Source organism: Mercenaria mercenaria, chromosome 9 (assembly GCF_021730395.1).
Source record: "Mercenaria mercenaria strain notata chromosome 9, MADL_Memer_1, whole genome shotgun sequence".
In the NCBI taxonomy this organism is placed as follows: Eukaryota; Metazoa; Mollusca; class Bivalvia; order Venerida; family Veneridae; genus Mercenaria; species Mercenaria mercenaria.
Genome location: NC_069369.1, coordinates 67,008,627 through 67,023,502, shown reverse-complemented (window position 1 = coordinate 67,023,502; position 14,876 = coordinate 67,008,627). Strand labels below are relative to the sequence as shown.

The 14,876-nt window shown below is 35.2% G+C and overlaps 1 protein-coding gene across 2 annotated transcripts in view; it reads left to right on the top strand.

The window, feature by feature from the left end:
* The window catches only part of LOC123547340 (uncharacterized), a 125,049-nt gene that overhangs the window by 88,522 nt on the left and 21,651 nt on the right, over positions 1-14,876 (top strand). For both annotated transcript variants that reach the window (XM_053551627.1, XM_053551626.1), the window contains 8 exons: positions 1,357-1,462; positions 1,913-2,024; positions 3,442-3,557; positions 4,613-4,763; positions 7,836-8,002; positions 9,922-10,135; positions 11,590-11,666; positions 14,329-14,392. In XM_053551627.1, the coding sequence (XP_053407602.1) occupies positions 1,357-1,462; positions 1,913-2,024; positions 3,442-3,557; positions 4,613-4,763; positions 7,836-8,002; positions 9,922-10,135; positions 11,590-11,666; positions 14,329-14,392 (1,007 nt within the window). The remainder of the gene's footprint in view (positions 1-1,356; positions 1,463-1,912; positions 2,025-3,441; positions 3,558-4,612; positions 4,764-7,835; positions 8,003-9,921; positions 10,136-11,589; positions 11,667-14,328; positions 14,393-14,876) is intronic.

The following is a 14,876-nucleotide window of genomic DNA, read 5'->3' as shown; positions in this document are numbered from 1 at the left end:
GTAGGTCCTTCAATTATTTTGAAGAATAAATTGAAACTGAAAAGAAAAGTTGTCGAAGTGAGACTTTTTTCTGTCATATTTGGTCAGTATAGAGTTACATCAAAATTAAATGATGTGATCTGGTACTGCTAATCAAACTGAAATGAGTTTTACTTCAACCAATCTGAGATTTTTTTTACCAGAAGGGGAACTTCCGGGGGTCAGGCCTGTGATTTGGAGAGAAAAATAGCTCGGTATTTGGGCAAAGGGGAATAAAAAACCTGATGTAAAGTCAATTCTTGGGGAAAACTGCATGATTTAAAAGAAATTTCCTGAGGGGAAGGGGCCTGTTAAAGGCCCCTATTATGAAGGAAAAAAAACCACCTGCCAATGCAAAACATTGTTCACCCTCTAGAGGCCACATTTACTATTTGATCATCATAAAATTCTGTCAGAATGGTTATCTCTTTGAAATCTGAGTCACGTTGAAGACTGGTTTCCTGAAATCTTAAACTAGGTCACTAGGTCATATCATAGAAAAACATTGTAATACGAAACATTGTTCACTCTCTCTAGAGACCACATTTTCTACTTGATCTTCAGATAGCTTTCTCAGAATATTTGACTATGAAATCTAGTTCAAGTTCCAAACTGGATTATTTAGCTCAAAAACAATGTCACTAGGACAAACCATAGAAAGACATTGTTAACACTCAAAGTAGACTTGGTCGGAATGTTTTTCTGTGTTAAATCTAGGATAAATTTGTAACAGGGTCACTTTGGAAAAATATGTCATTAGGTCAGATCATAGAAAATCTTTGTTAACTCTTTAGAGGCCATCTTTTCAACTTGATCATCATAAATCTTTGTCAGTTCAGAGTGTTTGTCTGTATGAACTCTAGGTCAAGTTCAAAAGTGGGTTACCTGAGGTCAAAAACTACATCAAGAGGTCAAATCATTGAAAACCTTGGTTAATGATCTACCTGATTTACCACTTAATGAAATTTAGACCAAATTGAATACTAAGTTGTCTGGGGTAAGAACTAGGTCAGATGAGCAATATAGGACCTTAAGGGCCTTCAAGACCTTCTTGTTCAAATCAGTCAAGAAAAAAATTAAATGCATGACCCTATTTTTCTTATTTGCGGAAATTTCTTAGTATAGTCTGAAGTTTTAAAAATTCAGGGTTTAATCAAATTCTACATTGCAGAAAGAATCTTGATCCGAAAGTGCATTGCAGAAAGAATCTTGATCCGAAAGTGCATTGCAGAAAGAATCTTGATCCGAATATGCAAATATACCTGCATAGATGTGGTTGCTCAAAGACATTTTTCTGTATTTAAAAATAAATATGCCAGTCTTTTTTCTGTCTTTTAGGTCAAGACTGCTGTGAAAAGTTCCAAATTACATCTAAGATAGTTCTTAAGATGGTGAAGACCCTCTATACTCTTGTGGACAATGATTACGGTCAGGAATTCTGCAAGTATGTAAAACGGACTTTAGTCTGTACTCAAAACCATGCTTTATTGAAGGGAGATAACTCTTGAAACTAAGCAAATCTAACACAGTTAATGTCCTTTCTCACTTTATCACAGAAACAAGTCTTTTGTGAGATAGTAAAAGAAAAAAGATAGACAAAAATAAAGATATTTTAAAAACAATACAATGTATCCAGCTGGTATTCAGACTAAACAGATGTGTAAGGGACCTTGTTGTGTCTGCAATAAAAAACTTATAGTTCTATTCTACTGTTCAGCTTTGATATCATACCAGACTGTTATCTTGCAACTTATTCAGTTCTGGTGTAAAATCTGTCAAGTTACCCATGAAATATGATAATAAGAAGATTTTTTAGTAGGACATATATGTATGTATAGTTCATACAGTTATATATGAACCTTGGCTTAAATATTATGTTTTCCCCCCTTTTCAGATTGTATTCAGAATCAAGTGTAACTGTTACAGCTTCTTTGAGTCTTTCATGTCCTGGTCAGTACTTTAGAAGTTTGAAAGTATCTTGGGAAGCAGTCATTCTAGCCTATGAGGTAAAATAATAGTGTTATTATAACAGTATCTTTATCTGCAGTGTTATATTCAGCTTGAGTGGACTTTGCCAGGTCAGCATCACACTAGGGGCTTGCACCGAGTGTGATCCAACCCAGCAGAATCCATAGAACCGAACGCATCACTACAAATCAAGACTGTTTTATTTTAAACATATACCAATGTAGTGTTATATCGGCCAAAATTGACTAAAAGTTTAGTTAGATAAAATGGAAAACTTGTTTGAAATTGTGAACTTTTTGACACATTGAACGTAGAGACACCATCCTTACGTCATTTCTGACATCATATATGACATCACAACTTAAGCAGTAGACCTACTATTGAATGTTTTACCATATCCAGTGGGAGTTGAATATTTATTTTTTATTTGTTGGTAAAGTACGTGCTGTATTTGAGACAGATAATTTGAGCTGCACCAAGAGAAAACCAACATAGCGCAAACCAACATAGCGCGTTTGCGACCAGCATGGATCCAGACCAGCCTGCACATCCGCGTAGTCTGGTCAGGATCCATGCTGTTCGCTTTCAAAGCCTATTGCAATTAGAGAAACCGTTAGTGAACAGCATGGATCCTGACTAGACTGCGCAGATGTGCAGGCTGGTCTGGATCCATGCTGGTTGCAAATGCACTATGTTGGTTTTCTCATGGCGCGGCTCATTTGTAGATATACCTTATTCTGACAGTCATCTCTTTCTTAGAGATGTCATACCTTACATTCATGTTCATCTCTAGTTTTCATGTAGTTATACAGTCAAACCTGTCTATAAAGACCACCCTTGGGAGAGCCAAAATGTGATCTTTATTGGGAAATGGTCTTTATTCACAGGTTAAAGTACACTGTAAATGTTAAAATGGGAAACAAAACTAGTGCTCTTCAGAGCCAGGTGGTCTCTGTTTAGAGGTGGTCTCTAAACCAGGTTTGACTGTAATGCATTTCTTTTAGAGAAACAAAAAATATGCATTATTGAAAACAAATTATTCACCAGAAACGTAAAACAGCTTGTTTTTTTCAGTCAAATATTTATCAGCTTAAATGATTATAAGCATATACGTGGATGTAGCTCAAAGGTCAAGGGCAGATGTGCATGTAATGGTCAAGGTCACAGGGTGCATGTTGCTGTAAGGTTAATTTTTAAAGCAGATGTCCTTATCACATTAAATTAGAGGGATTTTACGTATGTAGCTTTTATGCCAAGAATAAAAGGCATGTAAGCATAGAACACTAAGATACCGTTTTATGCAGATATACATGTCATTTTAAGGTTGAGATAAGAGACAAATGGGCATGTAATACTAAAGTCAAGGTAAGAGGCTGATGTGCATGTTACTGAAAGGTCAAATTGCGGTTAAAGTGCATGTAGCTCTAAGATTCCTGTTTTTTGTTATTATTGTAGAAGTACTGTCTTGTCACACCTCCGCCTCCAACTGTCTGTGATTCAGATGCAGCACAAGCATGTATCAGTGTTTATAATGAAAAAGATGCTGGGGCTGACAATAATGAAAAATGCACGTAAGTATTAAAAGTAAGGGTATTGAATCTGAAAAAAAAAAAAAATTATATATATATATATATATATATATATATATATATATATATTATTATATATATATTGATTTATTTATTTATTTATTATTATTATTTATAGTTGATTTCAATGTTTAAGATCACTGACTTTTTTCACTTCCCTCTGACTGTTGTTGGTTCAAAGCCTCAATTGGGATGTAAAATTTTTCCATGTGAGTCCTCCAGCGGCCTTATGGAAGGTTGGTGATTCTACCCAGGTGCCAGCACATGAAATATTGCCCAAAGGATGAAAAAATGCCGGAATGTGGGGAATTACCAGTTTTAATTCTTACCCTGCTAAATTTCTATAATGAACTTGCCCATCTTTCAATTTGGACAGTACCATTAATTGTTCAAAGGGGTGCATACAAAAGAGATAGTGACTGAATGGCGAACAATGCAGATCATGATCAAACTGCACAGATGTGCAGGCTGATCTTGATCTGCACTGGTTGCAAAGGCAGAATTAATCGTGTCCAGCATGATAAGTGTAAAATGTATTTCACTGATACTTTATGTATATCTTTTAGGGTCATATGAGGCATTTCAAGGTAGAACTCTGAGCAGAGTTATGTGCCCTTGACTTACAAAACCTCATTTTCTCTGACAAACGTAATTGCAGGGCTATGAATCACAGTTGGCAATAATTCTAAATTTAACCCTTATCGTGCTTGACATGATTGCCTTTGCGCCCAGTGTAGATCATGATCAGCCTGCACATCCATGCAGTCTGATCATGATCTGCACTGTTCGCCATTCAGTAACTTTTTGGTATACCCTGCTTTTAACAATAATGGTATTGTCCAAACTGAAAGATGGACAAGTTCATTATAGAAGTTTAGCAGGGTAAGGGTTAACAAGATGAGGGTAGCAAGGGATGATATGGCTGTCTCTAAAACTGCACTGTTGTTAAATCTTTCATCTCCAACAATCAGCTGAGCTCAATAAGAGTTTGACTAAGTGGACAGATCTTTATTTTATGAGATAATGTTTACTTTCAGGTATTATGCAGAGTTGGAGTTCTGCATTTCACCTATTCTTCGAGAATGTGATAATAAAACAGAAGACGACTTGATTATCATTACTAGTATGCAAACACAGATGACGAAAATAAAGGAATCACTGGTTTGTGTAGAAATACCAGAAGTTGAGGTAAAATTTATGTTGTTTTATTTAGGCAAGATAGACAGTAGATTCAGGCATTTTCATGAGCGTCAACATTAAATCGCCCCTATTGAATGTACGCACGTATTGAGTGTACTATATACTGACTAAAGTTTAGAGTCAGGTTTAACATAGGTTTAATAGTTTACATTTAATGCGTGCGTACACTCAATGTGGGAAATTTAATGCCGACCTTTTCGTGAGTGATTCAATTTTGCTAATTTTTGTTAGTTTGCAAAATAAAAAAAAAATACATAATAAGATAATAACAGAATCAAAATTTGTCACCATTGTGATCAGTATGTCATAAACCTAGATGCTTATTAAGTGAAGAACAATGAGTGCACCATCATTGACAAACAAGATTTGAGCTGCACCATGAGAACACCGAAATAATGCATTTGCGACCAGCATGGATCCAGACCAGCTTTCGCATCTGTGCAGTCTGGTCTGGATCCATGCTGGTCGCAAATGCACTTGCTGCTTTTCTTATGGTGCGGCTCATTTTATTTTGACACCTTAGGGTTTAGGGAGATTTCAGTTTATGTTTTTATGAGAATTTTAGATCTTTCTAATTTTATAGAGCTTTGGTGAAAATGAGTTTTGGAGACCTGACAGAAATTGGATTTAGATTGTTTTCATTAGTAAATTTTACAGCTTAAATGAAAGTTAAACCTTGCTTTATAAGATTTGAATTTAAGAGTGTTTGGTTGTGTACAAACATAAAATTCTTTCTCATACATAACGTTTTTAGCTCACATGTCACTTTGTGACAAAGTGAGCTTTTGTGATCGCGCAGCGTCCGTCGTCTGTCGTCCGTCTGTCCGTCCGTGCGTCCGTAAACTTTTGCTTGTGACCACTCTAGAGGTCACATTTTTCATGGGATCTTTATGAAAGTTGGTAAGAATGTTCACCTTGATGATATCTAGGTCAAGTTCGAAACTGGGTCACATGCGGACCAAAACTAGGTCAGTAGGTCTAAAAATAGAAAAACCTTGTGACCTCTCTAGAGGCCATACTTTTCAATGGATCTTCATGAAAGTTGGTGAGAATGTTCAACTTGATGATATCTAGGTCAAGTTCGAAACTGGGTCATGTTCCGTCAAAAACTAGGTCAGTAGGTCAAATAATAAAAAAAACCTTGTGACCTCTCTAGAGGCCATATTTCTCAATGGATCTTCATGAAAATTGGTCAGAATGTTCATCTTGATGATATCTAGGTCAAGTTCGAAACTGGGTCACGTGGGGTTAAAAACTAGGTCAGTAGATCTAAAAATAGAAAAACCTTGTGACCTCTCTAGAGGCCATATTTTTCATGAGATCTTCATGAATATTGGTCAGAATGTTCATCTTGATGATATCTAGATCAAGTTTGAAACTGGGTCACGTAGGGTCAAAAACTAGGTCATTAGGTCTAAAAATAGAAAAACCTTGTGACCTCTCTAGAGGCCATATTTCTCAATGGATCTTCATGAAAATTGGTCAGAATGTTCATCTTGATGATATCTAGGTCAAGTTCGAAACTGGGTCACATGGGGTTAAAAACTAGGTCAGTAGATCTAAAAATAGAAAAACCTTGTGACTTCTCTAGAGGCCATATTTTTCATGAGATCTTCATGAATATTGGTCAGAATGTTCACCTTGATGTTATCTAGGTCAAGAGTGAAACTGGGTCATGTGGGGTCAAAATCTAGGTCAGTAGATCTAAAAATAGAAAAACCTTGTGACCTCTCTAGAGGCCATATTTCTCAATGGATCTTCATGAAAATTGGTCAGAATGTTCACCTTGATGATATCTAGGTCAAGTTTGAAACTGGGTCACGTGCAGTCAAAAACTAGGTCAGTAGGTCTAAAAATTGGAAAACCTTGTGACCTCTCTAGAGGCGATATTTTTCAATGGATCTTCATGAAAATTGGTCAGTATGTTTACCTTGAAGATATCAAGGTCAAGTTCGAAACTGGGTCACGTGGGGTTAAAAACTAGGTCAGTAGATCTAAAAATAGAAAAACCTTGTGACCTCTCTAGAGGCCAAATTTTTCATGAGATCTTCATGAATATTGGTCAGAATGTTCATCTTGATGATATCTACGTCAAATTCGAAACTGGGTCACGTGGGGTCAAAAACTAGGTCAGTAGGTCTAAAAATAGAAAAAACCTTGTGACCTTTCTAGAGGCCATATTTCTCAAATGGATCTTCATGAAAATTGGTGAGAATGTTCAACTTGATGATATCTAGGTCAGGTTCGTTACTGGGTCATGTGCGGTCAAAAACTAGGTCAGTAGGTCGAAAAATAGAAAAACCTTGTGACCTCTCTAGAGGCCATATTTTTCACGAGATCTTCATGAAAATTGGTGAGAATGTTCACCTTAATGATATCTAGGTCAAGTTTAAAAGTGGGTCACATGCCTTCAAAAACTAGGTCATTAGGTCAAACAATAGAAAAACCTTGTGACCTCTCTAGAGGCCGTATTTTTCAATGGATCTTCATTAAAAATTGGTCAGAATTTTTTATCTTGATGATATCTAGGTCACATGTGCTCAAAAACTAGGTCACTATGTCAAATAATAGAAATAACGACGTCATACTCAGTTGAACACTGGGTCATGTGGGGATAGGTGAGCGATTCAGGACCATCATGGTCCTCTTGTTTGGGTTTCTTTTCGTTGCTTTTGAAATATTGGCGGGAGGGGATGGGGGTTGCATAATGATTTGTCATTGTGTATCCATGCCTCAGTACATGTACATCATGAAAATGTTGGTCCACGGTAATAAAACTTAAAACCAGTCCCAAAACTCCAGTAGCAGAATGTTTTTTTTTTCTGAGGACCCTTATGAAATTGACCAATGGCAAGATGGAATTCTTAGACTGTAAAATAATGTGTATGCTGGTAAAATAATGTGTATGCTGTACAATATGTATGCTGGTAAAATAATGCACATACTAGTAAACTAATGTTTATGCTGGTAAAATAATGCGTATACTAGTAAACTAATGTGAAATTATGAAATAAAAGTCTGTTGTTTTTACTTTTTATTCTGACTTACTTCTTTTTGTAGTTGTCTAACACATGTGATTCAACCATTGTAATCAAAGAGGGACAGTTACCAGGTGAAACGATTGAAATAAGTCTGGCCGAAAATCCAGCAGAATCATGTCCTGAAGGCAAGGTCTGTGAGGTTCGTGTGGAGAATAGGTTGACACAGCCCGAGAACAAGATGCCCAAGTAAGTTCAGTTTATTTATAGAGTGCAATCCATTCTAATGAGTACTTGAGAAAAAAAGAAGCACACCTCCAACAACATTTTCCTTGCAGATCATACATTGATAATATTTTTATAGAAAGTGAAATAAATATTGAATACCTTGATAGTGTCTGTTTGTTCCATAAAGTATACAGTATTTCTCAATTCAAAATATTTTATTTTAACCTTTATCTTGCTAAATATCTAAAATGGACTGGTCCATCATTCAATTTGGGCAATACCATTTATTATCCAAAGGGGTGTTCACTGAAAATTTACTGACTGAATAGCGAACAGTGCAGACCATGATCTTTGTCTGCACTTTTCGCAAAGGCAGAATAAATTGCCGCCAGCAGGCTAAAGTTTAAGGTAAAAACATAAAGTTATACATGTACTATAAATGATAAAAGTAAACTGGAATTTTGTTGTTGTGCATCATTGAAACATTATGAAGTCACTTAAGTTCAAGGACATTAATGTCCTGCACTTTATTTTAATATGTTGCTATAAGATAGAGTGCTACAAAGAATGACTTTCATTTTGCTTTATTCATTCTGTAATTTGTAAAACAGGGTATGTAAGAAAAATAAACCGCCACTGATTGTAGATGCAAAGAGGAATATCTGGCTTTCAGGGAAACTATTTCAATATAAACTCTGCAGAGCCTTGTTACCACCAGAACAATTAATGTAGAATTGGATATTCTCATCTGCATCTACAGCTAGTGACAGATTATTTTAGTCTAGGGATTATAACTATGGTAATTACCCCTGTCCATCCTGTGAATGTCTGTTGAATCAATGAAAACCAAACGTTTAACATGTTTTTTGCATCCTAAGGCAAGTTCATTTACCAGGTCCCTGTGACTTATTTTGTCAAAATCATTTCGCGTTCATCACTACAAAAATGTCCCATTCCGCACATCCCATCGCTGATTTGTTTTCCTGGAATATTTCTGGAACAATACATGTATTGCAGATATTGTTTTGAAAGTTAAAACTTCTTTAGGATTATGTATGTTAATTTCACATACTAAGATCCTGTAACTCTGGCCTTTTTTTACAAAACTAATTCCCATTTTCCTTCAGTGATTCTAAATCTATGCATGAACTACATTTAAATTTCACACATGCCTTTTAAATCAAAATATAAGTTTACACTTACAGTTCAATTATTCTGCCATTCACTTTGACAAAAAAGTTTCTCTTTTTGCTCTTGTCAGAGAACATAGCCCTTGACATTTCAGAAAACTATAAGTACATTACATTTGATTGAAATCTCACACTTATTTTAAGGATCAGAATGCAAGTTTAAAGATACATAACTCTGCCTTTTACTTCGAAAATTTATTCCCCTTTTAGATTGAGAAAGTATGGCAAAATTGTTGTTTTCGCATTGGAACTTCACATGAACCTCTCTGCTCCTACAGTGAGGTGTCATAAAGTCCAATAACCCTGACTGCAATTTTTACAAAATTGTCTCCCTTTTTAATTGTAAATATTTCACATTATTCATTTTTTAGAGGGAAAAAAAATAAATTCACTGAAAGGACGGCTTTTAGAGAATTTCTCTGTTAGAATTTCACTGTATGACAGGCTTGCTGATTAGGTATGACCTGTTACCAACAATAAAGAAATGTCAAATTCAGTATATTGGCATGGTGAATGCTAACTGTGACAACTTTGATGGGATTTAATATGGTGCATTTTCATTTTACAGGCACAATTTCTTTTTTTGCCAAAACGCTATTTCAAGCGCTGGTCGTAAAGGCAGAATCATTTGCCGCCAGCAAGCTAAAGTTTAAGTAACTGGGAGTTCTATTTTGTTTCTTGCAATTTAAAAATGAAGGAAGATCATGTATTCTTATTATTTACATGATATATTACTTTCATTTTTTTCAGGTGTTCTAATGGTAAATCAATTAATCAAGTAATAATCGGCAATGACTGTGACATGGTGTTTACAAGTGAAAACTGGGATCAGCCACAGAAGCTGACCATGTTTGCTAGGTTAGATTTCAAGAAAGATGATGACTACAAAGCCAGATTAAATGTATTTGCACATTTGTATGTGGATGGTGTCAAAGTTCAGACAAAACCAGTTCAAAAATGTGTTGTAAGTATTAGCAATAAAATCACATATTCTCACAATGTTAAAAGTTTGCTATATTTGAAATTGGATTTTACTTGCATGATATAATCTTCAGAATATAAGGCCATCTTGTTTTAACATGTTTATTTATAACAGTAATAGCACTTTCTCAAATGAGCCGTGCCATGAGAAAATCAACATAGTGGCTTTGCAACCAGCATGGATCCAGACCAGCCTGCGCATCCGCGCAGTCTGGTCAGGATCCATGCTGTTCGCTAACAGTTTCTTCAATTCCAATAGGCTTTAAAAGCGAACAGCATGGAGCCTGACCAGACTGCACGGATGCGCAGGCTGGTCTGGATCCATGCTGGTCGCAAACTCACTATGTTGGTTTTCTCATGGCACGGCTCAAATATTAATTTTGTAAAAATAACAGCAAATATAGCAATTATTCTCTTGACTGTTGACTGTGATTACAAGCAAAATGTAATCAATGTATAGTAATAAAAGAACCTTTGGAAACATGGAATGCAACCAAGCAACATAATAGCAGACTCAGATTGAGTCTGTTCATGAGAGGTAATGAAATGTGCAGCACCCCTCACAGCCCCTAGCACCGGCTTAACACAGAGTTGCCCTTTCCTACTGATATGCTTTGAAATTAGAAACCACATCAGCTACTTTGCTTTATGTTTAAAAATGGTTGTTGATTTCTAATCATTTAGGCAAACATTTCTGCTAAAAGCAGGCTCTGGATTTAGTTTGCAAATCTCGAGTTTTCGCAAATTCGGCTACCTTTTCCCCTCGATTTTTTGATTAATTAATTCATACATATAATACTTTAGACTGACTAGAGCAATTATTGATCATTTATCTTTAAAAAAATCTCAAAAACGAGAACATGAGAGATGATCAGAGTTGGGTCTCCCATGTTTTTTTTGTCCTCCAGTGGGTTTTTTCTCCAGTTTTGTTGATTGCGGGGGAAAAACGTCCATAATATTATGCTCGTTTTTTTTTAGATTTTTAAAGATAATTGACCAATAATTCCTCTAGTCAGTCCAAAGTATGAATTATTTAATCAAAAACTCTAGGGGAAAAGGTAGCTGAGTTTGTGAAAATTCCAGATTTGCAAACCAAATCCGGAGCCTGTTTTAATATAGGTACATTACTTGAAACAAGCTCTTAAATGACTTTTGACCCAATAGTGACCTTGACATTTGAGATAGGGATATGGGTATATTTGGGGTGACACTCCGTCATATTGAAACATATTTTTCTTCCAATGAAAAAAAAAAGTTTTCTCAGTGAATGTTAAAGTGACGGTCAGAAGATTAAAAATTATATTTGATCCCAAAGTGGGATATTAAACCTTATAATGATAATACAATTATGAATATAATGTTAAGAAATATTAATATGCTGTGGAAATTTTACAATCATTACCTAAATTGAATAAGTATAAACTATTTATAATTCAGATCCTGGTTCGGGATGAAGACACTGATAATATGTGTATGAGTATCAATGATCCACATATTACAACATTTGACGGCTTGTAAGTAATTTTTGGTTCTTCAAAAGTTGTTTCATCGTAACATTTGAGCCGCAACATGAGAAAACCAACATAGTGCATTTGTGACCAGCATGGATCCAGACCAGCCTGAGCATCCACGCAGTCTGGTCAGGATCCATGCTGTTTGCTTTCAAAACCTACTGCAACTAGAGAAACCATTAGCGAACAGCATGGATCCTGATTCTCGTGTTGCGGCTCATTTTATTATTTTCAATAACTGTAAAACACTATTCACAAGAGTTCTATTTCTGCTAATATATACAAGTTCCATAATTCAATATATTTTAACATTTAAGCAAAAAATGGCAAATTGGTGTCAGTTTATACATGGTAAATTCAAATGTATTTTTACTGCTGTATTTTGCAAGTCAGGAATTTCTCTGATAAATAATATATGATAAATCAGAGCATTTTTTTCAAAATAAATTATGCACAAATTTAAAGTGTTTTACAGTATATATTTATTGACTGGCTTAATGGTCAATAGTTTTGACTATTGACCGGTAAGCAGTTCAGTGGTTTACGTTATATTCCCTTCTTAAAGCATGCCTCCATATTATCCCCCGTGGAGAGATGTTGTTTTGGCATTGTCCATCTTGCTGTTTGTAAGTGAATTCTTGCATCCAAAATTGAAAATGTTAGTATTTAAGCTAGAGTCATCAAACCTCACATAATTATTAGTAAACACATGACCTTTACTCACATATAGCATTATCTTTCTCAGTAAAAGCAGAGTTTTCCCCCTTAATTTGTTTGAAAAAAGCATTGAAAATGCAAATGTCACAGAATTATTAATGAGCACATAACCTTTTTTTCACATGTTGTATCATCCCCTTGACCCAGTCAAAGCAATTTCTTCCCTTGATTTGGTAAAAAAATGAAATGTTTATAATTCAAGAGTGCTTTCTGCAGAATTACCAAACATTGCATAATGATTGATAAGCATATAACCTTTGCTCACATATAGTATTTTCCCCTTTGACCCATTAAAGAGATTTTCCCCTTGATTTGGTCAAAAATAGGACCTTATCTAAGTAACCTAGTTATGGATCTTCATGAAATTTTACATAATTGTAGATCACTCAAGGGCAGAGATGCATGCAAAGTTTTATCAGCATCACTTCAGTAACCAGTTATTGCCCTTCAGTTATTTAATAGTCCATAAATCCTCACACAACAAGGTAGTCCTTTGTTCAATCTTCATGAAATTTAAGACAAATGAGCCACGCCATGGGAAAACCAACATAGTGGCTTTGCGACCAACATGGATCCAGACCAGCCTGCCCATGCTGTTTGCTAATGGTTTCTCTAATTGCAATAGGGTTTGAAAGCAAACAGCATGGATCCTGACCAGGCTGCGCGGAAAACCAACATAGTGGCTTTGCGACCAGCGTAGATCCAGACCAGCCTGCGCATCTGCGCAGTCTGGTCAGGATCCATGCTGTTTGCTAATGGTTTCTCTAATTGCAATAGGGTTTGAAAGCGAACAGCATGGATCCTGACCAGGCTGCGCGGATGCACAGGCTGGTCTGGATCTATGCTGGTCGCAAAGCCACTATGTTGGTTTTCTCATGGCACAGCTCAAATGTTGATCAGTATAGGATGGCAGTTCATGCATATCTTTCATCAGGATCTTTTCAGTAAATGCAGAGTGATTGCCCTTTAAATGATTCAAAATTCATAATTACCCATAAAACATAGTAATCCATTGATGGATCTTCATGAAGCTAAATACAAAAAAACTGGTACAGAATCCAGGAACACTGGTCAGGTTAAATGCCTGCTGTACTCTTGAAAAAGGTTGCTAAACACAAAACAAAAAAAGATGTCACAATCATGCTTTTCAAGGTCAAAATATTGTGCATTCTAAATGAAACCTGATCAGAATGTGAGCCTTAACAAAATCTTGCTGAGTTAGAAACAGAGTCATCTGAGGTCAAAAACTTGGACACTAGGTGAAATTATCCTTATTAACTTTACAGAAGGGGCATTTTCTACCTGATCTTCATAAAACTTTATCAGAATGTTTGTCTTTGTGAAATCTAGACCTAGATTAATATAGGGTTATTTGAGTTCTTAGATAGCCAAGCTTGTGAACATTCTGAGGCCTAATCTTGTACCTGATCTTTATTAAACTTTGTCAGAACGTTTGTATCTATAAACTCTCATTTATATTATATATACAGTTCATATTAAAAATTTGATTATTTGAGATTTAATCTAAGTCACTAGGTCAAATCATAGGGGTCTTGTTAACACTTTTGTGGCGACATTTGCTTCTTTTATCATAAAGAACATTGTAGGAATGTAAATCTGTGTAAAAATTGTAACCAAGTTCAAGACAGGGTTACCTGGAAATGCATGTCAATTTTTCAAGTACTGGGACTTTATATGGACTCTACTGTGCACTTTAAAACTGCTGTTGTGATGGTTGATTTATAAGAAATACAAAACCAGAAATTTATGCAATTGTTTTCTTTCAGCTGTATTTGCTCTTGTCCATCCATGGGAAATTTTACGTTCTAAAGAATTTTTAACCCACACAAATGTCCTGATTTTGCAGAAATGAATTAAAATTGCTGGAACATGCATTTAAATTGTTCTGTTCTTTTTTAATTTATCTAATATGTTCTTGTTTATTCAGGAAATACGACAATATGAACAAGGGAGAGTTTGTGTTGTATCGTCATACAACTTTGCCTTATGAGGTAAGAGTTATTTCAAAGTTCACATTTTGTGAATATCACATATATTTTAGTGTGTTAAGCATCTTTGTGTAAGATATATAAACAATAATTTTAAAACTCAGTAAAGTTAAAATAGAACTGAAAGCCAACCTCTTATCTTATTACATATTAGTTCTTACACTCCATTTTTGTTACAATGAAACTGGAATATTTTTCCAAATTAACTTCAGAATTTCATATTGGGTGTGTGAAGTCATTTGTTTGTGTTGCGTTGCATTAAATTTTTTTACTTTTGTCAGCATTGTCAGTTTTATTCAGACTATCAAACAAATTTATAATATCTATGTAATATTGATATGTGTAGATGCATATGTAATAAGAACAGTATAAACTTTGCATTAAGAAAAACGCACTGGTTCTTTAACAGAAATGGTATTTTCACTGCAGAGTTGTGCATACTTTGGATACAAAGCCAATATCCTATAGATATTAATTTTAAGGGGCG